Source organism: Patella vulgata, chromosome 5, assembly GCF_932274485.2.
Source record: "Patella vulgata chromosome 5, xgPatVulg1.2, whole genome shotgun sequence".
Taxonomy (NCBI): domain Eukaryota; kingdom Metazoa; phylum Mollusca; class Gastropoda; family Patellidae; genus Patella; species Patella vulgata.
Window position 1 is genome coordinate 36,418,687 of NC_065883.2, and position 25,754 is coordinate 36,444,440.

The 25,754-nt window shown below is 36.0% G+C and overlaps 1 protein-coding gene across 2 annotated transcripts in view; it reads left to right on the forward strand.

Annotated features, from left to right (window-relative positions):
- Positions 1–25,754, forward strand: part of LOC126820660 (DNA polymerase alpha subunit B) — a 157,203-nt gene that overhangs the window by 108,819 nt on the left and 22,630 nt on the right. For both annotated transcript variants that reach the window (XM_050548780.2, XM_050548782.2), the window contains exons 12-14: positions 5,601–5,639; positions 18,101–18,174; positions 22,320–22,416. In XM_050548780.2, coding sequence (XP_050404737.1) covers positions 5,601–5,639; positions 18,101–18,174; positions 22,320–22,416 — 210 coding nt within the window. The remainder of the gene's footprint in view (positions 1–5,600; positions 5,640–18,100; positions 18,175–22,319; positions 22,417–25,754) is intronic.

Consider the following 25,754-nt stretch of genomic DNA (forward strand, 5'->3'; position numbering starts at 1 on the left):
TTTGAAAAAATATTGAGATGGCATGGGGCAAGAATGGTTTTAACATATGTTAGAGACATTAGTACAAACTACAATTCCACAAAGTTTCAGATTTTTAGGTGATCATTTACCAGGTTCTATCGGCTCGAAAATACGAGGCAATTTCGGAAATTTGTGCCTAAAACCATAATCGAGGCCAGTTGTCTGGGAATCTAGTGAAGACTGTACGTTTTCATATGTTTCTTATGTAGTACTACTGGCAATCTCTGGAAAGGCAAAGTTTGGGGTCTTTATCTATTACATTGTAGCTCCTGGAGCACTAGAAAATACACAATCACGCCAAATTTCTTTTGGTTTTTATGACCAAGTAGCAGGTGAACCCTACCACTCACCTGTACTGATTCGTAATCTACACAAAAATTACTTTTAAGACAAACCAAATGTGAGCTATATATCTTCACTAGAATAAGATATCTGAAACTAAAGTAAATTATTGATACATAATTTTGTTTTGAAAACTCATCGGTAACTCATGAAACTCAAATGCCCGTATCTCAGTCAATTTTTAAGCTACAGACTAGGGTTGGGCGATAAACCGGTTTTTATACGCACACATTTTCATGTGGACGTATTATGCCGTCGCCCCTGTCCGTCCGGACGTCCGTCCATCTACAATTGTTTGTGGACTCTCTACAGGTCACAATTCTTATCCGATTTTGACGAAACTTGAAATATAGGTTTATCCCCAAAAGATCTCGGCTGCTTTCGATATTGGCATGTATCGGATTGAAACGTCATGGATTATGGCCCCTGATTGTACGAAAAATCACGTTTTTAGCTTGTGGACCCTATAGAGGTCACAATTTTTATCCGATTTTTTTGAAACTTGAAATATAAGTTTATAACCCAAAGATCTCGGTTCCTTTCGATATTCGCGCATATCGGACCGTAACTTCCTGAATTATGGCCCCTGACTATATGAAAAATCGCGTTTTTAGCTTGTGGACCCTATAGAGGTCATAATTTTTATCCGATTTTTTTAAAACTTGAAATATAAGTTTATAACCCAAAGATCTCGGTTCCTTTCGATATTCGCGCATATCGGACCGTAACTTCCTGAATTATGGCCCCTGACTATATGAAAAATCGCGTTTTTAGCTTGTGGACCCTATAGAGGTCATAATTTTTATCCGATTTAAAAAAAACTGTATTATTATATCACCGTTACACCCTAAGCACCCTAAAAAAAACGTATTATTATATCACCGGTACACCCTAAGCACGACTGAGTTCGAATTTCGTGAAAATCGGCCCAAAACTGACATATAAAATGGCCGCCCCTTTGTTCTCAAATAGCGTAAAAATAGAGTATATTAAAGTTGTGGACCCTATAGAAGTCACAATTTTTATCCGATTTTGTTGAAACTTGAAATGTAAGTTTATAACACAAAGATCTCGGTTCCTTTCAATATTTGCACATATCGGACTGTAACGTCCTGAATTATGGCCCCTGATTGCACAAAAAGTTGCGTTTTTAGCTTGTGGACCCTATAAAGATCATAATATTTCCTGAATTATGGACCTTGATTGTAGGAAAAATCACTTTCTTCTTAGCTTGTTCTCTGTCCATCTCTCGAAAATGTGGGCGTATCCTGCCTGGCAGCCGCTGGTTCGGTATACTGTGATAAAATCATTGACGATTTTATCATAAAGGCTAGAAAATGTTAAGAAGGAATCTTTCTGCCAACAAGAAACATATCTCTATCTCTCGTAATTTCTCGCAAGAATTCTACTTTGGTTTTCAACTAAATTAACCAATCATAAAAATTCTACTTTGAAAGCCCGTAATTATTTTTATACGCCCACATTTTCATGTGAACGTATATTGCCGTCACCCGTGTTTGTCCGTCCATCCGTCTGTCCACAATTTGTTTGTGGACACTCTACAGGTCACAATTTTTATCCGATTTCAACGAAACTTGAAATATAGCTTTATCTCCCTAAGATCTCGGTTCCTTTCGATATTGGCATGTATCAGACCATAACTTCATGGATTATGGCCCCTGATTGTACGAAAAATTGCGTTTGTAGCTTGTGGACACTCTAGAGGTCACAATTTTGATCCGATTTTGATGAAACTTGAAATGCATGTTTATAACCAAAAGATCTTGGTTCCTTTCGATATTCGCGCATATTGGATCGTAACTTCCTGAATTATGGCACCTAATTGTAAGAAAAATCACGTTTTTAGCTTGTGGACCCTATAGAGGTCATAATTTTTATCCGATTTAAAAAACGTATTATTATATCACCGTTACACACTAAGGACGGCTGAGTTCGAATTTCGTGAAAATCAGCCCAACACTGACAGACAAAATGGCAACCGTTCGTTATCAAATAGCGTAAAAATATGGTATATCAAGGTTGTGGACCCTATAGAGGTCTCAATTTTTATCCGATTTTGTTGAAACTTGAAATGTAAGTTTATAACCCAAAGATCTCGGTTCCTTTCGATATTCGTGCATATCGGACTGTAACGTCCTGAATTATGGCTCCTGATTGCACGAAAAGTCGCGTTTTTAGCTTGTGGACCCTATAGAGATCATAATATTTATCCGATTTAAAAAAACGTTTTAGTAAATCATCGTTGTACCCTGAGTTCGAATTTCGTGAAAATCGGCCCAAAACTGACAAACAAAATGGCTGCCCCTCGTTCCCAAATAACGTAAAAATATGGTATATCAAGGTTGTGGACCCTATAGAGGTTAAAATTTTTATCCAATTTTGTTCAAACTTGAAATGTAAGTTTATAACCCAAAGATCTTGGTTCCTTTCCTTGGTAACTTCCTGAATTATGGCCCCTGATTGTACGAAAAATCATGTTTTTAGCTTGTGTTTCCTCTAGAGGTCACAAGTATTATCCGATTTTTAAAAAAATGTTATACACTAATGATGGTTGAGTTAGAATTTCATGAAAATTGTACGAAAATAGTGTAAAAATATGGTATATCAAGGTTGTGGACCCTTTAGAGGCCACAGTTTTTATCTGATTTAGATGAAACTTTAAATATATGTTTTTATCATAAAGACCTTGGTTCCTTTTCATAATCACAAATATCCAAGCGTAACTTACTGGATTATGGCCCCCGATTGGTCGAAAAATCGCATTTTTTGTCCCCCGCCTTTCGAAGAAAGCAGGGGACTATTAAAATGGGTTCGTCCGTCTGTCTGTCTGTCTGTCTGTCTGTCTGTCCGTCACACTTTTTGGGACACAATAACTCTCTTCCTAATTGAGCTAGAATGTTCAAACTTGGTGTATGTGTTTATTAGGTCAATGCCTTGATGGAGTTCGAAGATGAGCATTTTCCGCTTAGGGTAAGCAGAGATAAGCAATTTGATTGGTTGATGCTTTGGGACACGATAACTCTCTTCCTAATTGGGCTAGAATGTTCAAACTTGGTGTATGTGTTGATTAGGTCAATGCCTTGATGGAGTTCGAAGATGAGCATTTTCCGCTTAGGGTAAGCAGAGATAAGCAATTTGATTGGTTGATGCTTTGGGACACGATAACTTTTAATTGAGCTAGAATGTTCAAACTTGGTGTATGTGTTTATTAGGTCAATGCCTTGATGGAGTTCGAAGATGAGCATTTTCCGCTTAGGGTAAGCAGAGATAAGCAATTTGATTGGTTGATACTTTGGGGCACGATAACTCTCTTCCTAATTGAGCTAGAATTTTCAAACTTGGTGTATGTGTTGATTAGGTCAATGCCTTGATGGAGTTCGAAGATGAGCATTTTCCGCTTAGGGTAAGCAGAGATAAGCAATTTGATTGGTTGATGCTTTGGGACACGATAACTTTAGTTCTAATTAAGTGAGATTGATGAAACTTGGTGTATAGTTTCATTACAGTAATACCTTGACTAAGTTTGATAATGAGCATTTTCTGCTCAGGGTAAGCAGAGCGATACGCAATTTGATTGGTCGAGACTTTGGAAAACAATAACTCTCCTACTTTGATTGTCCCCCGCCTTTCGAAGAAAGCAGGGAACTATTAAAATGGGTTCATAAAAGCATCAATTGAGCAATTCCAATACAATCCAATACAATGAATATAGGCAAGGTAAATAAACAAATAAATGGAAAAAACAAATTGAAAAAGAAACTATTATAAATTAATTAAATATGTAGTATGCAATAAAGAATTGACATTTAATGACAGAAAGAAAACAGTGAACTTTGCACAACTTGCAGCAAGATGGAAAATAGACCCGTTGATACAACCAAACTCTAGATCTGTAGGCATAGAGCATGTTTTCCCCTTAATATGCTATAATTATTCCATCAAAAACATTGTATGCTTAGACTATAAGTAAAGATATACTGTTTGATTGTTCAATACTTTGTAAAAGATAATTTGTGATAAATTTATATGTGTCCTCTAATTATTTTCCTATTTCGGCGGGGGACATCAGCCTCACTGTTGGCTTGTAGCTTGTGGATTCTCTAGAGGTTACAATTTTTTTATACGCCCACATTTTCCTGTGGACGTATATTGTCGTCCCCCCTGTCCGTCCGTCCGTCAGTCAACAAATTGTTTGTGGACACTCTACAGGTCACAATTCTTATCCGATTTTGACGAAACTTGAAATATAGGTTTATCTCCAAAAGATCTCGGCTGCTTTCGATATTGGCATGTATCGGAATGAAACTTCATGGATTATGGCCCCTGTTTGTACGAAAAATTTTGGGATAATCGAAATGAAATTGCCAGACAAAATGGCCGTACTTTGTACGCAAATTGTATAAGTATGTAATACCAAGGTTATGGACCCTCTAAAGGCCACAATTTTTATCCAATTTTGATGAAACTTAAAACATACATTTATATTCCAAAAATCTCAGTCCCTTTTGATATATTCGCATTTCAGACCATAACTTTCTGGATTATGGCCCTGATTGTACAAAAAATCCTTTTTGTTTTTAGCTTGTTCTCTATTAGTAAGTGCAGGGGACTGCACCACACATAATTTACACAGAAACAAATACATGGACAAGACATAATACTCAGAAACCACAAATGAACAATTTAAAAAAAAGTAAATGGATCGGGGGGCTAGCCGTAAGCATCCACTGCGCTGTACAGTCCCGGGCCTGTTGTGACACAGACTTCACTCCAATTTGAAAACAATCGGGAATACAGCCCAAAGAAACCATTGTGTAATGCCAGTATGAGTCATGGTCTGCTATATGCTACAAGAAATACGAATGTAAGCATATTGTAGTAAAATTCAACTATACAAGTAACCACATCGGTGAAATGTATAAAAAAAAGTAGTCTAAAACTGGATGCACTAAATCAATCAAGAAACGTTTAGGTATTCAACGGAATCGAGGTATATTGAATACATTTAGGGCACATGTTCCAGTCGTCACAAAAAACCAAAACAAAACTGAATACAAAGAAACAAATAGGAAATGTAGACTATCTCGAAAGACAAATGTGGGCATATCCTACATAACATATATTTTTTCCAGATTTTTTTGAGGGGGTCGATTTCCCACCCCCTACCCACTTGACATGGATTGACCCGTATGTGTCTTCACTTTTTTTTTTTTTAGCTTGGGCCTATTGTTGATGCCAGAAATACTGAAATAGAGGTATGTAAGACATTCAGAAAATTGATGTAAATATATAAATTTACCTTAGCGCCACCTAAAGAAAAACATGGTGACCCAGTGATTCTCAACCAGCACACGGGAATGCTGCGAGATCTTGCTAATTATGCCATGGAATATTGAACGTCACACTAAGAAAATTTCTCAAACTAAGAAGCCAGATAGTTGACTGAAATTCGAAACACTGCAATAAATTAAGTTCATAGCTGTGTCCTGTTCTTACTCATATTGTAAATACGTCCTTGTCAACTGGTGCCTTCCTTGATGTTCTGAAAGAAGCTCTAGTTTTTCCTTTAATCGAAAAAAGTACTTTAGACAGTAACATCTTCAAAAATTATCGGCCAGTATCTAATCTATCATTTTTATATGTCCACATGAAATTTTTTATAGCATATTCTGTTTTCATCATCTATTTTTTATACGCCCCCATTTTCATGTGGACGTATATTGTTGTCTCCCCTGTCCGTCCACAATTTGTTTGTAGACACTCTACAGGTCACAATTTTTATTAAATGCCCACATTTTCATGTGGACGTATATTATCATCGCCCCTGTCCGTCCGGACATCCGTCCGTCCACAATTGTTTGTGGACACTCTACAGGTCACAATTTTTATACGCCCACATTTTCATGTGGACGTATATTGTCGTCGCCCCTGTCCAGACGCCCGTCTGTCCACAATTTGTTTGTGGACACTCTACAGGTCACAATTCTTATCTGATTTTGACGAAACTTAAAATATAGGTTTATCTCCAAAAGATCTTGACTGCTTTCGATATTGGCATGTATTGGATCGAAACTTCATGGATTATGGCCCCTGTTTGTAAGAAAAATCACGTTTTTAGCTTGTGGACACTATAGAGGTCACAATTTTTATCCAATTTTGTTGAAACTTGAAATGTAAGTTGATAACCCAAAGATCTCGGTTCCTTTTGATATTCGCGCATATCGGACCGTAACTTCCTGAATTATGGCCCCTGATTGTACGAAAAATCACATTTTTAGCTTGTGGACCCTATAGAGGTCATAATTTTTTATCCTATTTAAAAAAAACGTATTATTGTATCACCGTTACACCCTAAGGGCGGCTGAGTTCGAATTTCGGGAAAATCGGCCCAAAATTGACAGACAAAATGGCGTAAAAATATGGTATATCAAGGTTGTGGACCCTATAGAGGTCACAATTTTTATCCGATTTTGTTGAAACTTGAAATGTAAGTTTATAACCCAAAGATCTTGGTTCCTTTTGATATTCGCGCATATCAGACTGTAACTTCCTGAATTATGGCCCCAGACTGTATGAAAAATCGCGTTTTTAGCTTGTGGACCCTATAGAGGTCATAATTTTTATCCGATTTAAAAAACCGTATTATTATGTCACCGTTACACCCTAAGGACGGCTGAGTTCAAATTTCGTGAAAATCGACTCAAAACTAACAGACAAAATGCCCATCCTTCGTTCTCTAATAGCGTAAAAATATGGTATATCAAGGTTGTGGACCCTATAGAGGTCACAATTTTAATCCGATTTTGTTGAAACTTGAAATGTAAATTTATAACCCAAAGATCTTGGTTCCTTTTGATATTCGCTCATATCGGACCGTAACTTCCTGAATTATGGCCCCTGATTGTACGAAAAATCGCGATTTTAGCTATAGAGGTCATAATTTTTATCCGATTTAAGAAACCGTATTATTATATCACTGTTAAACACTAAGGACGGCTGAATTCAATTTTGTGAAAATTATGACTCCTGATTGTACGAAAAATCGCCTTGTTATACACCCACATTGAAATGTGGACGTATATTGCCGTCGCCCCCGTCTGACGGTCGGTCCCCTGTTTCACTTTGATGAACCGTGTGAACGCTCTAATTTATATGCAATATTTAAGTTAGTGAAACGAAGAAGCCTATTGAATTTCAACAATTTCTGTTTACTACATCTAGAGTTGTGGCCCTTGTTTCACTTGACTGCACCATGTGAACGCTGTTAAGTTATCACCCAATCTTTGTGAAATTTATATGCATGATTAAAATTAGTGAAACAAAGAAGTCTATTGAATTTCAGCAATTTCCGTTTATTAGGTCTAGAGTTATGGCCCTTGTTTCACTTTATTGAACCTTGTGAACGCTCTAACATGAAAAGTTATCATTCGATCTGTCTGAAAATTAAATGCATTATTTAAATTAGTGAGACGAAGTAGCCTATTGAATTTCAGCAATTTCCGTTTATTATGTCTAGAGTTATGGCCCTTTGTTTCACTTTATTGATCCTTGTGAACGCCCTAACGCCAAAAGTTATAACCCGATCTTTGTGAAATTTATATGCATGATTTAAATTAGTGAAACGAAAAAGCCTTTTGAATTTCAGCAATTTACAATCATTACTTCTAGAGTTATTACCCCTGTTTCACTTTGTTAAACCTTGTTAATGCTCGATTGATGAAAGTTATCATCCGATATGTATGAAATTTTTATGCATCATTTAAATTTGTGAAACAGGTCTATTGAATTTCAGCTATTTCCGTCAATAATTTCTAGAGTTATGGCGATTGTGAACGTTTGAATTAGTGCTGGCACGATATATCGTTGAATCGATGTATTGCGATTCACCGTCTCACGATACCTGTATTGAATCGCGGGATGCCGAATCGATTTTTCACGATTCTTTTTTGCGTTTTCTCAAATATATTATAAACTTTAAAAACTTTAAATTATACCCTAAACTTTATTTGAAACAATGACACTTAATTATGAAATGTTAATTTTATATTGATGTTGTTTTTATCTGTTTATGATGTATCAATAAAAATCTTATGTTATCTTACTTCGCGAACGATGTCCAGTAGTCTTGACATGTGTGTTACTATAAATAGTGCACGACTGTAATTACTGTTAGTTTCGTACGTTTAGATTAACAACATTTTAACGCCTTTTCGTTTTGTTTCCGAATTTTAAAGTTTGTTATAGCGTTTGTTATAAGGCTTAGTTAATAAAACATACATATTTAAATACATAAAATGACATTTTACTCTAGAATTTTATAAATTTTGAACGTATAATAGATAGTAGATCTTGTAAAAATCAAAATGGCGGAAAACACAGTCGCAATAACAAATCCTTCAGCGAAAAAAAAATCTAAAGTTTGGGAAAACTTTGGGTTTTTAAAAGGTGACACAACGAAAGTTGTTTGTAGAATATGGAAAACTATTCTAAAATATTGTTGTAATACAACCAATTTGAGCACTCACTTGACAAGACACCTTAGTGGCGACTGTCTAAGTTCATCTGTTAAGATTAAGAAGACGGCCAGTTCACCTGCGGTGAAGTTCAAGCTTCATTAAAAACACAATCACATATTTAATTTGTTGTTTTATTAATAAATCTATGACCTAGTTATGAATCGCAATACGTATCGTATCGTGGCACATGAATCGCAATACGTATCGTATCATGACTGCAGTCGCAATACCCAGCACTAGTTCGAATGAAAAAAGTGATCATGTGTTCTGTATGAAATTTATATGCATTATTGAAATTAGTAAAACGAAAAAGCCTGTCAAATTTCAACAATTTCTGTAGATTACTTCCAGAGTTGAGACCCTTGTTTCAGTTTGTAGAACCTTGTAAACCCTCAAACGACAATTTATAATCTGATCTGTATGAAACTGTCTTGTAAAGGCCCCCAATTACCTACAAAGGAATAAATATGCGACAACCCTTGTCGACAGTTCGGACGATTTAGCTGCTGTGGGCGTATGTACGCAAATAGTGTAAATATCTGGTATATCAAGGTTGTGGACCCTCTGAAGGTCACAATTTTGTGCCGATTTTGATGAAACTTGAAATATTAATGCATTTTTATAACCAAAGATCTTGGTTGTTTTTGATATTCGCTCATATTGGATCGAAACTTCATGAATTATGGCCCCTGATTGTATGGAAAATCGCATTTTTATCTTGTGGACACTCTATAGAGGTTACAATTTTGATCTGATTTTGATGAAACTTAAAATGCCTGTTTATAACCCAAAGATTTTGGTTCCTTTTGATATTCGCACATATCGGATCGTAAATTCCTGGATTATGGTCCCTGATTGGTTGAAAAATCAAATTTTTAGCTTATGGATTCTCTAGAGGTCTCAATTTTTTTTTTGATTTTAAAAACTGTTTAGATCACTATTCCACCATAATGAAGGTTGAATTGGAATTTTGGGAAAATCGAAATGAAACTGCCGACAAAATGGCCGCTCTTTGTATGCAAATTGTATATATAAGGATGTAATTCAAAGGTTATGGACCCTCTAGAGGTTACAATTTTTATCCAATTTTGATGAAACTTGAAACATATCTTTATATTCCAAAGATCTAAGTCCCTTGCACATTTGCACATTTCAGACCATAACTTTTGGATTATTGCACCTGATTGTACAAAAAATCCTGTTTGGTTTTAGCTTGTTCTCTATCATCTCTTGCAAAATGTGGGCGTATCCTGCCTGACAGCCGCTGGTTATCTAAACATGTGGAAAAAGCAGTGTCTGTTAGATTTAAAGATCACTTCAAATTTCAGCATTTAGACGAACCCTTTCAATCAGCGTACTAAAAAAATCCATAGTAAGGAAACAGCTTTACTCTGAGTGCACAACAATATCTTAATTAATCTGGATAGTAAAAAAGTGGTATTTCTTGTTCTTCTAGACCTAAGTGCTGCTTTTGACACCATCGACCAAGCACTTCTACTTAAACGTTTACAAGATTATTTTAGAATTACTGGTAATGCCCTGAAATGGTTTGAATCCTATCTCACTCCACGAAAACAGTCCGTTGTCATAAATAAGCAGTCATCAAAACCAGTATACATAGAATATGGAGCCCTGCAAGGATCAGTACTCGGTCCGTTATTATTTACGGCTTATACGGCTTGGTAAACTTCTTAGAGATCACAATTTAGGCTATCATATATACGCAGAAGACACCCAACTATACGTGGCTGTAACACCCGATAACGAAAGTAAACAAATCATTAAGTTGGAGAAGTGTATTGATAATGTAAAAAAACTGGATGAAAAGCAACTTTTTAAATCTAAACGATGATAGAACTGGAATATTAAAAATAGGAACTGATCATAGACTCTCGACAATTATTACAAATTGTGTTAAAGTGGGTGGTGCTGTCATACATCCATGTAACAGCGTACGGAACCTCGGTGTTAAATTTGGTAAAAATTTTGACATAAAAGAACATGTGTCAAATATGTGTAAATCCGCCAATTTTCAACTATATAATATAGGTCGCATAAGAAACTTTATTGATACTGATACTTCTAAAATGCTTGTCAACTCACTTATAACCTCTCGACATGATTATTGTAATTCTTTATTGTTTAATTTGCCTTGTCTTCAGCTAAATAAACTACAAAAAATTCAAAACAAAGCCGCCCAAATCATAACTAGAACTAAACTTTGTGAACATATCACCCCTATTTAACATCAACTGCATTGGCTACCAGTTACTAGCAGAATTGAATTTAAAATACTCTCTCTAACATACTCTATCATTAATATTGAAGATTCACCTGGCTACCTCAAACAGCTAGTCACTCCATATATTCCTACACGCACACTTAGGTCACAAAACAAAAATTTGCTAATGCCCTATCATGCAAAATTCTCATTTGGTGAAAGATCTTTTAGTTTTGTTGCTTTTAAACTATGGAATAAATTACCTTCTGAAGTTAAAGATTACCCTTCCTTGCCTGTTTTTATACGCCCACATTTTCATGTGGACGTATATTGTCATCGCCCCTTGTCCGTCCGTCCACAATTTGTTTGTGGACACTCTACAGGTCACAATTCTTATGCGATTTTGTCGAAACTTGAAGGGGAATCACGTGGCTAAGTGGGTAAGACGCTGGCTCGCTAGTCTGGAGGTCGGGTGTTCGATCCCTGCATTGGCCGAGAAAGTTCATCCAGATTTTCCGGCGTGGTTCCCCCTTGTCAGTGATGCAGGACGGAGGGCCTGACAAGGACAGCTGTCTAGTCCTTCGGATGAGACGAAAAACCGAGGTCCCGTGTATACATTGGAATGCACGTAAAAGATCCCTTGGCAGTTGGAATTCGATATAAGAGTAGGCGATAGAGCCGCTGCCCGGGCAAAATTTCCCTCATAGCACACTATATGGCGTATGCCCGACTTCATTAGCCCAGCATAGGAGCAGAACAGTAGGACGTTAAACCCCATTTAATTTCATTTCATTTCGAAACTTGAAATATAGGTTTATCTCCAAAAGATCTCGGCTGCTTTCGATATTGGCATGTATCGGATCGAAACTTCATGGATTATGGCCCCTGTTTGTACAAAAATCACGTTTTTAGCTTGTAGACCCTATAGAGGTCACAATTTTTATCTGATTTTGTTGAAACTTGAAATGTAGGTTTATAACCCAAAGATCTCAGTTCCTTTCGATATTTGCGCATATCGGACCGTAACTTCCTGAATTATGGCCCCTAATTGTACGAAAAATCGCTTTTTAGCTTGTGGACCCTATAGAGGTCATAATTTTTATCCGATTTAAAAACCCGTATTATTATTTCATCGTTACACCCAAAGGACGACTGAGTTCGAATTTCGTGAAAATCGGCCCAAAATTGACAGACAAAATGGCCGCTGTTCGTTCTCAAATAGCGTAAAAAGATGGTATGTCAAGGTTGTGGACGCTATAGAGGTCACAATTTTTATCCGATTTTGTTGAAACTTAAAATATAAGTTTATAACACAAAGATCTCAGTTCCTTTCGATATTCGCGCATATCGGACCGTAACTTTCTGAATTATGGCCCCTGATTGTACGAAAAATCACGTTTTTAGCTTGTGGACCCTATAGAGGTCATAATTTTTATGATATACCATATGTTTACGCTATTTAAGGGGATCGTTCGCACTTGGTATGACCGTTTTTTATTAAAAATGAAAAAAAATGAAAAATTTTGTTTACATGAAATGTTGTTTGGATAAAGTGTACTAAACTTATTTTCAGTGTTTATTTCTCCCGAAAATGATTATTTTCTACAAATATAATGACTTTTGCATATCTTATAATTAATTTTTATCCGTAATTAATCTTTTGTCTTTGAAATTTGCCTAAATTCACCCCCTCGTAACTTCTATACAAATCAACCGATCGATGCCATCTTGGTATCTATTTATAGCCTGGGAAAAATACTATAAATAAATTGTGACGTATTATGTGTTTGCAATGACAATAGGCGTTTTTACGAGAAAACAAATCGGTTTCGATTACCTATCTCGTTTTGTGCAAAGACATAGGTCTCGAGTTGGTATTTGAATCGGTTCTCGTAAACGCGATGAGTTGCCTCGCAAGATGGCTGAAAACTGAAGAATTGAGGAAAAATGTTAAAAAAATTCACTTTTCTTTATTATGTTCTTGGCGACACCGCCCAAAAATAAAAACGAAAAGTTGTACCAGTTGACTGTCCCGAAATGCCCCGTATTTTTATTAGGAATGTCCATAATATTCATATTTTAACGTAAAATTCAAAAGAAGATCATCTAACGTTGGGCACGTCGTGTCCCTTGTTGGGGACGCCATCTTGGAAATCGAATCGTCAATCCGGCAGGCGAGCAAGTTGGAAGATTTGCATAATCGATTTGGCAAATTGTCGTGGTAAATACGACAATTAGGTGAAACCGATTAGGCTTATTTTTGCCGTAAATGTGTTTGGAAAGGAAATGCAAATTAATTAGCCCTAATCGGTTTCTCGTAAAAACGCCTATAGTACAGGAGTCCTCGATAGTAAAAACAAAGTTTTCTATTGGTCTATTAGATCACGTGGAATTATTAGCCAATGAAAATGCGTAGTACACCATTACATACGGGTATTTTGTAACGTTTGACGCGTGTGCACATGAGCACTACTATTCTTACCGAACCTCCGCAAGTGCTAAGAATGATAAAACTAAAGCTGAATTTTACTGATTTTTGAGCATAAAATGCGTATTAAAAATAGAGAAGCGCAAATAAATTCAAAGGAAGAAGGTATATTCGACGTTGAGCTACTAGTCTTCCCTCAACATTTGGCATAGAAACCCACAAATGTGCCGATAAAGCGAGTGAGTCGAGTGACATTGATGACCTAGATCTAGTTTTCTTTTACTTTAGATAATAATAACAACAATAATTACTACGATTTTGAAGTACATTTTGACAGTTCGAACGGCGATAATGAATTATTAGATGATTCTGACGACGAAGCAGATTTCCAAAATAAAAATTTAGAGTTAGCCACTTCTAAAAAGTTGAAAAAATTTCATATTCTGTCCATTGAAGAGCCGTCTAGACCTAGTTACGGCTAGTAAGTAGTAATGACCTATCAGGCTACAGACTAGTCGATGTAAACTTTCTAAAATCAATAATATCAAAATTAAATAGTCCAAAATGTCAGAATAAATTTGATCAACAGTTATGTTTGACTGATGTGAACTTTCTAATGTCAATAATATCAAAATTGAATCGTCCAAAATTTCAGAATAAATTTGATCAACACTTTTGTTTGATTGAAAATAATTTCAAATTGGTGGACCGGTATTGTAATTTTTGCCAGGAAAATGTTTCCACTGCCAATGAATGCTACTGCTGCTGGGAGTTCTATTAGTGGTATGGCATAAAAATGAATGAACATACAAAATAATATATAAAATTCAGAGAGATATTAATTTTTTTTTATGAAAGCCAAAGAATTTGAAAAATTAAAAAAAAAAAAAAAAAATGCGACTAGCAGTATAAAAGAGGGAGCAGTTTATATTTCCGAAGGGTTTTAGTACCGGCAAATAAAAATAAACTATCAGCATTCAAAAACAGTTCATTTTTCACTTTGCACGATTTAACGAACAATATAATAACATTACAAACAACTGATACGGTAACACGGATACCCTTATCATTTTTTTCTGATTATAGTTTTTATTATGGTTACAGCTAATTTTGGTGGCCATTATAATGTGACTTTATATCATTTTTTCTCCACCAAAGTTCATATTTGCACACAGTGACACATAAACAACATTCAGAATAAATTTGAGCCAAATCCAACTGATAGATCTTGAAAAATAGCGAAACTAAAAAATTACCTATATAAAATCCCCTTTTTCCGTTGCCATGGCAACCAGTTGTCAGATTTTAACGAAAACACAAATTTTATTCTTGTTTCATGTATATGTGTCTTGTGTGAAAATTTAAATATTCTAGCATTGTAAGTTAAAATTTAGTATGAAATGCTTGCAGGAAACTGTGCACAAACTTCAAATGGCATTTTCTCAAAACATGTTTTTGCGCCATTCGCAACTTTTAGTTTCGCTATTTTTCAAAAACTATTAGAGATATCAATTTGAAATTTTCAGAGATGCTTCATGAGGTGATGCATCAAATAGGGCAAAAGTTATGGTTTCTAAAGTAACTAAGGCTGTACTAAATTTTGCTTCGCTAATTTTTGTGGCCATCATAATGTGACTTTATATCATTTTTTCTCCACCAAACTTCTTATTTGCACACAGTAACACATAAACAACATTCAGAATAAATTTGAGCCAAATCCCATTGATAGATCCTGAAAAATAGCGAAACTAAGCACATTACCTATATAAAATCCCTTTTTATACGCCCACATTGAAATGTGGTTGTATATTGTCGTCGCTGCGGTCCGGCGTCCACAATTGCTTGTGGACGCTCTCGAGGCTGAAGTTAATATCCGATTGACTTTAAATTTATATACAGTGTTTAAGGCCATGAGACGAAGAAGCCTATTGATTTTCAGCGATTTCCGATAATTACTGCCAGAGTTATGGCCCTTGATCACTTCAAAAAATCTTGTGGACGCTCTAGAGGCCAAAGTTAATATCCGATTGACTTTAGATTTATACACAGTGTTTAAGGTCATGAGACGAAGAAGCCTATTGATTTTCAGCGATTTCCAATAATTACTGCCAGAGTTATGGGCCTTGACCACTTCAAAAAATCTTGTGGACGCTCTACAGACCAAAGTTAATATCCGATTGACTTTAAATTTATACACAGTGTTTAAGGTCATGAGACGAAGAAGCCTATTGATTTTCAGCGATTTCCAATAATTACTGCCAGAGTTATGGCCCTTGATCACTTCAAAAAATCTTGTGGACGCTCTAGAGGCCAAAGTTATTATCCGATTGACTTTAAATTTATACACAGTGTTTAAGGTCATGAGACGAAGAAGCCTATTGATTTTCAGCGATTTCCAATAATTACTGCCAGAGTTATGGCCCTTGATCACTTCAAAAAATGTTGTGGACGCTGAATTTTCAATGAATTTTTATGACTTGGAGCAGCTAAATTCATGATACAGTATTAAAAGTTTTGTATACAAAACGTTAGCATGGGGCAGAACTTTATAAAAACCAAACAAATTCTATTGGTTTTCTGAGTTGTTGCTCCTAATCAGATTTTAGTGTATTATAAATGTTTCATTTCCGAAAAAAGTAAAAATATGCGACAACTCTTGTTGACTGCCCGGACGATTTAGCACTGTGGGCGTATGTTTCGTTGCCTGGCAACCTATCTTTTCTGTTGCCATGGCAACCGGTTGTCAGATTTTAACGAAACGACAAATTTTATACTTGTCTCTTATATATGTGTCTTGTGTGAAAATTTAAACATCCTAGCTTTATAAGTAAAAAATTTGGTCTGAAGTGCTTACTATCCCCTTAAGAAAGAGGGGCGGCGGCCATTTTGTCTGTCAGTTTTGGGCCGATTTTCACAAAATTCGAACTCAGCCGTCCTTAGGGTGTAACGGTGAAATAATAATACGTTTTTTTAAATCATATAACCAGCAACGGTGAAATAATAATACGTTTTTTTAAATCATATAACCAGCGACTGCCAGGCAGGATACGCCCACATTTTCGAGAGATGGATAGAGAACAAGCTAAAAAGGAAGTGATTTTTCCTACAATCAAGGGCCATAATTGAGAAAATTACAATTCGATATACGCAAATATCGAAAGTTTCAACAAAACCGGATAAAAATTGTGACCTCTATAGGGTCCACAAGCTAAAAACGTGATTTTTCGTACAAACAGGGGCCATAATCCATGAAGTTTCGATCCGATACATGCCAATATCGAAAGCAGCTGAGATCTTTTGGGGATAAACCTATATTTCAAGTTTCGTCAAAATCGGATAATTGTGACCTGTAGAGTGTCCACAAACAAGTTGTGGACAGACGGACAGACGTCCGGACGGTGAGGGGCGACGCCAATATACGTCCAGCAACGGTGAAATAATAATACGTTTTTTTAAATCATATAACCAGCGGCTGCCAGGCAGGATACGCCCACATTTTCGAGAGATGGATAGAGAACAAGCTAAAAAGGAAGTGATTTTTCCTACAATCAAGGGCCATAATTGAGAAAATTACAATTCGATATACGCAAATATCGAAAGTTTCAACAAAACCGGATAAAAATTGTGACCTCTATAGGGTCCACAAGCTAAAAACGTGATTTTTCGTACAAACAGGGGCCATAATCCATGAAGTTTCGATCCGATACATGCCAATATCGAAAGCAGCTGAGATCTTTTGGGGATAAACCTATATTTCAAGTATTGTCAAAATCGGATAAGAATTGTGACCTGTAGAGAGTCCACAAACAATTGTGGACGTCCAGACATACGGACGGACAGGGGCGACGACAATATACGTCCACATGAAAATGTGGGCGTATAAAAATTGTATTATTATATCACCGTTGCCCAAAACTGACCGACAAAATGGCGCTATAAGTTTTGTTCATAAGGTAAGAAATTTTGACACGCCCACATTGAAATGTGGTTGTATATACTGTCGTCGCCCCCATCCGTCTAAAGTTATATCTGATTTACTTTAAATTTATACACAGTGTTTAAGGTCACAAGACGAAAAAGGCTACTGGTTTTTACTGATTTCCAATAATTACTGTCATAGTTTTCGCCCTCGATTAATATCTGATTGACTTGAAATTTATATACACAGTTTAAGTTCATGAGATGGAAATCCTATTAATTTTCAACGATTTCCGATAATTACTGCCTGAGTTATGGCCGTTGATCACATTGAAAAATCTTGTGAACGCTCTAGAGACTAAAACTTCATTTCATTCTTTCATTCACTCTAGAGGCTAAAGTTAATAAAAATTGTTTTAAGGTTATGAGACAATCGCAATAAATTCTAATGTTTTCTGATAATTACTTCATGGGTTATTACTCGTGATCAAATTTTCATGTGTTGTAAATGTTCTCATTACTGACAAAAGAAAAAATATGCGACAACACTTGTTGACTGCCCGGACGACTTAGCTGCTGTTGGCGTATATTTTTCGTTGCCTGGCAACCTATCTTTATTACTATTTTGAACAGAAAGGAAATGTAAATTTTACTTACGAAGAACTATTCAAGAAACAGATAGACGATATTTCGGATGTTACTGAGAGGTAAATAATAGTATATTAGATATTTTTATACTGCGAGGTAAATAACAGTATATTAGATATTTTAATAGGTCCAAATTTGGCGTGCACGTAAAAGATCCCTTGGCAGTTGGAATTCGATATAAGAGTAGGCCGTAGCACCGCTGCCCGGGCAAAATTTCCCTCATAGCACACTGTATGGCATATGCCCATCTTCATTAGCCCAGTTTAGGAGCAAAACAGTAGGATGTTAAACCCCATTCATTTCATTTCTGTGTGTGTCGCTTATAGGCCGCAATTAATGACAGATCCTTTTGAAACTTTGCATACCTATTCTTTATACCACCACAAGTTAAACCCATTTTTGTCACCCGTTTTTCAAAGAAAGCAGGGGACTAATAAAATGGGTCTGTCTGTTCGTCACACTTTTTGGGACACAATAACTCTCCTTCTAATTGAGGTAGAATGTTCAAACTTGGTGTAGGAGTTTATTTTCTGCTCGGGGTAAGCAGAGCGATAAGCAATTTAATTGGTCGAGACTTTGGAACACAATAACTCTCCTTCTAATTGAGGTAGAATGTTCAAATTTGGTGTAGGCATTCATTAGGAGAATCCCTTGATAGAGTTTGATGATGAACATTGTCTGCTTTTGGTAGGCAGAGATAAGCAATCTGATTGGTTGATGCTTTAGGGGCACGATAACTTTGGTTATAATGATGTGACTAAGTTCGATTGTGAGAATTTTCTGCCTGGGCTAGGGAGCAATAAGCATTTTGATTGGTCAAGACATTGGAACATAAAAACTCTGCTTTTAATTGAGGTAGAATGGTTAAACCTGACGTAGATGTTCATTAGGTAAATGTCTTGACTGATTTCAATGAATAACATTTCAAGCTAAAGCTAAGCAGAGCTAATCAATTTCATTGGTCGATGCTTTGGGACAAGATAATCTTGATTCTATCTGATAAAGAGTGATGAAACTTAGTGTGTAGTTTGATTGCTCGATACTTTTGAAAAAAATAAATGTGCAATTAATTAATGTGTCATCTATTTATTTTGGGATTTCGGCGGGGGACATCAGCCTCACTGTTGGCTTGTTTTATTGGTGTCAAGAGTATAATTATTCCTTATACTTATAGCCTAGAGGCGGTAACTATTGATTTTGGTGCATACCCCGACCCCTAGGGGCAGAGCCACGCCCATTCTAATGGTGTTTAGCATCTTAAGGCCACAATTCTGAATGGATTATCATGGAACTTGGTATACTTATTCCTAAGTACAGCAATTATTGATATTGGTGCATGATCAGCTCCACTTTGGCAGTGCCACAGCCACTGTTTGTTAATATTTCTAATGATGAAAGAGGCTAGGTCCAACATTCAAACGCTAAATACTCGGTTCGTCTGGATCAATTTGACTGAAATTTCCTGAAAATTCCCTTTATATTATCTAGTTTTTATACGACCACTACGACCACTTTGGAAATGTGGTCGTATTTTGCTGTCGCCCCCGTCTGTCCGTCCACAATTTCTTGTGAACACACTACAGACTACATTTATCATCTAATTGTTTTGAAATTGATCTGTGTTGTTTACATTAGTGAGATGAAGAAGCCTATTTAATTTCAATAATTTTCGTTAAATTCTTCTTGTGAATGCTCTGACGACAAAAGTTATCATCCAATCTGTATGGAATTTATATGCATCATTTAAATTAGTGAAACGAAAAAGGCTATTGAATTTCAGCAATTTCCGTTAATTATGTCTAGAGTCATGGCCCTTGTTTCCCTTTGTTGAACCTTGTGAACGCTCCAACAAAAGTTATCATCCAATCTGGATGGAATTTATATGCATCATTTAAATTAGTGAAACGAAAAAGCCTATTGAATTTTAGCAATTTCCTTTAATTGCTTCTAGAGTTATGGCCCTTGTTTCACTTTGTTGAACCTTGTGAACGCTCCAACAACAAAAGTTATCATCTGATCTGTATGGAATTTATATGCATCATTTAGATTAATGAAATGAAAAAGCCTATTGAATTTCAGCAATTTCTTTTAATTACCTGTAGTGTTATGAACCTTGTGAATGCTTCGGAGCGACAAAAGTTAGCATCCAATCTGTATGGAATTTATATTTTATATGCATCATTTAGATCAGTGAAACGAAAAAGTCTATTGAATTTCAGCAATTTCCTTGTTTCACTTTGTTGAAACTTGTGAAATCTCTAACAACAAAAGTTATCATCCGATCTGTATGGAATTTATATGCATCATTTAAATTAGTGAAACAAAGAAGCCTATTGAATTTCAGCAATTTCTGTTAATTCAGTCTAGAGTTATGGCCCTTGTTTCACTTTGTTATTGTCCTTGTTTCATTGAACCTTGTGAACGCTCCAACAACAAAAGTTATAATCAGATCTGTATGAAATTTTTATGCATCATTTAGATTAGTAAAACAAAGAATCACATTGAATTTCAGTAATTTTCGTTAATTTGGAGGCAGACCACCATTAATTTCCCCATTGACTTCAATGTTAATTCTGGCCTCTTTGCCCACCTCCAACTTTTCCCCAAATTTTCGTTGGGCTGAATGCATTTCACTACAGACAGAGGAACAAATGGTCATGTCTTTGCACTAAAATTTGTATGAGGTTGCCACTAAAATTTGAGATACACAAACTTGAAGAAGCATACTAAAAACATGTAACTAGTTGCCGTACATATCGCGGTAGCTAACCTGATAACCCTCTTATCCTTCCGCCTCAAAATCATGAATATTTACCAAAACCTGGCAGAAAATGTTAATTCAAACCCTCTTCGTCCATTCTAGACCAAAAAATCAACAAAAATCAGCATGCAAAAGGGGAGAAAAGAGAGAGAGAATTGCTAAAAATAGACAAACTACAATTCATGGGTACCGAGATGATGAAATTTAATGGTGGTCTGCCTCCATTTCTTCTGAAGTTATGGCCCTTGTTTCACTTTGTTGCGCCTTGTAAATGCTTTAACAACAAAAGTTATCTTCGGATCTGTATGAAATTTACACAGATCATTTAATTTAACTAGAGTTACAGCCCTTGTTTAACTTTGCTGAACGAAAGTTATCATCTGATCAGTACGAAATTTATATGCATTATTTAAATTAGCGAAACAAAGAATACTGTTGAATTTCATCATTTTCAAATAATTACTTGTAAAGTTATGGACCTTGTGAATGCTCAAATGATAAAATTTATCATCCCATCTGTATGAAATTTATATGCATTATTTAAATTAGTGAAATCAAGAATCCTATTGAATGTCAGCAATTTCTGTTGATTACTTCTAAATTTATGGCCCTTGTTTTACTTTGTTGAACTTGTGAACATTCAAATGGCAAAAGTTATAATCCAATCTTTATGAAATTTATATGCATTATTTGAATTAATAAAATGATAAAACCGGTCAAATTTCAACAATTTCTGTACATGACTTCCAGAGTTAAGGCCCTTATTTCAGAACCTTGTGAACCCTCAAACGATGAAATTATAATCTGATCTGTATGAAATTGTCTTGTAAATAAATGCCCCCAATTATCTACAAAAGAATAAATGTGCGACAACCCTTGACGACCGCTCGGATGATTTAGCTGCTGTGGGCGTATGTTTCGTTGCCTGGCAACTTATCTTTAACTATTATAGTGAGAACTACCAGCTCTTTATCTAATCTCCCATAATGTATCTTTAAGTTATATTCTGAGTCAATGCAGCAAATCATGTCTGTAGCAATATTCTGGGTCATAGCAGTGAATCAAGTTTGTAGCATTATTCTGGGTTGCTGCAGCAAATGGAATATGTAAGGCTGTGTGGGACTGTATTCTTTGTTGCTGTGTTGCACTGTATTCTGTGTGGCACTGTTGTCAAGTTCATATACTCCTAATCAAACCTGTAACATTATCCCTCCTGTTGATCTTGTGACACAGCATCAATTACTTGACTTAACGTTGTGATTTAAACCTTTCACAATTTTTTGGCTTGATAGGTACAAAATGTTTCTTTTACGCAAAATGTTTCTGTTGCTAATAAATGTACCAAGGTGTGATTTGGCCCACTTTAGCTGTTGCTTTTTTATCTTATGTATTTCCAATCTTGTGTCAAATATGTCTTTAATTTTTGTTGGGGTGGTTTTTCAGAATAAATTGTGAAGTGATTATAATACCATCATATAGAGATATACATCATGACAGTGTTTATCCTCAACCACCATATATAGTTGATCAACTAAAATCTGTAAGTCTTTAATAAGCAACATGTTACTGAAGTGAACAGAAGTATTATATTAAACTCTGTTAATAGATATCCCATTACAGGAAGCATAGTTTAAAGTGAATGCATATCCAACACTACGGTATGATATAATATAATGTATTGCCGTTGTATCAGACTTTTCTTTAACACTAGGAGATCCTTTAGCCTGTTTCACTTGTATCTTGAGGGTAACTTATGTGTGAGTTAAACATGCATTGCGCAAGAGCTAAATCTGCCTATTGCAGGTCTTTCTTTAGGCCTTAAATGTTAGCTAAAGTAGACATTATCTAACTTATCAAGACCACAATACTCTCCGGTGCCATCGTTGACCTGCGATATTTAATGGATTTGAAGACGGTTTGTGATAGATAATTTAACGTAAAAATGGATAATTAAGACTTTGTTTATTATCGTACCAACGCTAGTAATGATGATCGAGGCAAGCCTAAAAGTGAATCTCTAATATGTTGGTTCCGAGGAAGCAATTTGACTGCTATTTTTTTATAGCATATTCTGTTTTCAACACCCCCATTTTCATGTGGACGTATATTGTTGTCTCACCTGTCCGTCCACAATTTGTTTGTAGACACTCTACAGGTCACAATTTTTATTAAACGCCCACATTTTCATGTGGACGTATATTATAATCGCCTCTGTCCGTCCGTCCACAATTGTTTGTGGACACTCTACAGGTCACAATTTTTATACGCCCACATTTTCATGTGGACGTATATTGTCGTCGCCCCTCACCGTCCGGACGTCTGTCCGTCCGTCCACAACTTGTTTGTGGACACTCTACAGGTCACAATTATCCGATTTTGACGAAACTTGAAATATAGGTTTATCACCAAAAGATCTTGGCTGCTGTCGATATTGGCATGTATCGGATCGAAACTTCATGGATTATGGCCCCTGTTTGTACGAAAAATCACGTTTTTAGCTTGTGGACCCTATATAGGTCACAATTTTTATCCAATTTTGTTGAAACTTGAAATGTAAGTTTATAACCCAAAATCTCGGCAGCCGCTGGTTTAAGTTTCATCTAAAATTGGGCCAAAAACTTCGTGCAGGGGTTATATCCAAGAAGCTGAGGTCCAATATAGCCCCTGATTGTTCGAAAAATCGCATTTTTAGCTTGCATATTCTCTAGAGGTCACAATTTTCATGTGGACGTATATTGTCGTCGCCCCTCTCCGTCCGAACGTCTTTCCGTCCGTCCACAATTTGTTTGTGGACACTCTACAGGTCACAATTCTTATCTGATTTTGACGAAACTTGAAATATAGGTTTATCTCCAAAAGATCTTGGCTGCTTTCGATATTGGCATGTATCGGATCGAAACTTCAGGGATTATGGCCCCTGTTTGTACGAAAAATCACGTTTTTAGCTTGTGGACCCTATACAGGTCACAATTTTTATCAAATTTTGTTGAAACTTGAAATGTAAGTTTATAACCCAAAGATCTCGGTTCCTTTCGATATTCGGGCAAATCGGACCGTAACTTCCTGAATTATGGCCCTTGATTGTTGGAAAAATCACTTTCGTTTTAGCTTGTTCTCTATCCATCTCTCGAAAATGTGGGCGTATATCCTGTCTGGCAGCCGCTGGTATAAGTTTCATCTAAAATTGGGCCAAAAACTTCGTGCAGGGGTTATATCCAAGCAGCTGAGGTCCAATATAGCCCCTGATTGTTCGAAAAATCGCATTTTTAGCTTGCATATTCTCTAGAGGTCACAATTTTCATGTGGATGTATATTGTCGTCGCCCCTCTTTTTTCCAAACGCCCAAAATTGTCCGACCGGGAGTATGCCCCATCGGACATCAAGACATGGTGAATAATATTCAAAATTCCGAAATTACTGAGTGTATAACTACCCCTCAACCCCATTATCGTCGATAATACGCTTGATTTATTAGGTAATTAAGTGATCAACGTATTTATCGTGTTATACCGTCTAATAATAAACCTACCTTGATTAACTACTTAATCTGCCTTGATTGACTGACTTAATCCTTTGTCGGACAATTCATAAATCTAATCTTAAACAGAAGTCATTGCTTTCCCTTTGTTGGACTATTCATCAATCCAATAAGAGTGATTATAATTTTAATCCACCTGTTTACCTCATGGTTTCTCAATTGTCAAGCATTTTAATCGCATTGATGTGAGCCGACAGCATCTATAAACTAATAATTATAGATGTCACATATCCTAAGAGTATATAACACCCTAAATCAATGGACAGTCATTTTGTCTACGATATCTTTTACGTCTTTTAAGACTCCATATAGAAATTCTCATCCACAGTGGCACTTTTCCGTGATCTCGAGCGCCGCACGAAAATCGCTTACGATGAAGCTATGTGCCGTGAGTCACGTATGCCAAACGCTGCAGGAAGTTACGTCCTTTTACAAGAAGGTACGGATCGGCAAGCTTTCATTCTATCATATTACGAAAACACGTAATTTTATAGAAATATCACTGACATTAATTTGAATACCACAATTAAATATGAAAAATAGCGAGGTGTTCCCATTTTTATTACGCACAGATTTGAATATTTTTGTGACATTTTATTAAGAAGAAAACGATTCTTATTCCGAAAGTTCTACATTCATTTGCTGCTGTATAAACGAAGACACGTAATTTTACAGGAATATTAGGCTTACTGTTGTATATTTGATGCCGCAGCAGTGGACAGTCATTTTATTTGCCATATCTTTTACGTCTTTAAAGACTACATATAAAAATTCTCATTCACAGTGGAACTTTGCAGCGATCTCGATTGCCGCGTGAAAATCGCTTACAAGGCAGTGCTTACGATGAAGCTATGTGCTTTGAGTCACGTACGCCATACGGTGTAGGAAGCTATGTCTTTTTACAAGTAGGTACGGATCGGCAAGCTTTCATTCTATCATAATACGAAAACACATAATTTTATAGGAATATCACTGACATAAATTTGAATACTGTACGGGAATTAAATATGAAAAATAACGAGGTTCACCTATTTTTATTACTACAGGAGTTGAATATTTTGTTGACACATGATTTTCAATTGTGGTATGAATACGTCAGCTTAAATAACGATAAGAGTTATGCCCCTTTATTTTCGGTAAAATGTCCGATAGGAAAAATTTTGAAATCCCATCACTGGTTGTGGACCCTATGCAGGTCACAATTTTTATCCGATTTTGTTGACACTTGAAATGTAAGTTTATAACCCAAAGATCTTGGTTCCTTTCGATATTCGCGCATATCCGACCGTAACTTCCTTAATTATGGCCCCTGATTGTACGAAAAATCACGTTTTTAGCTT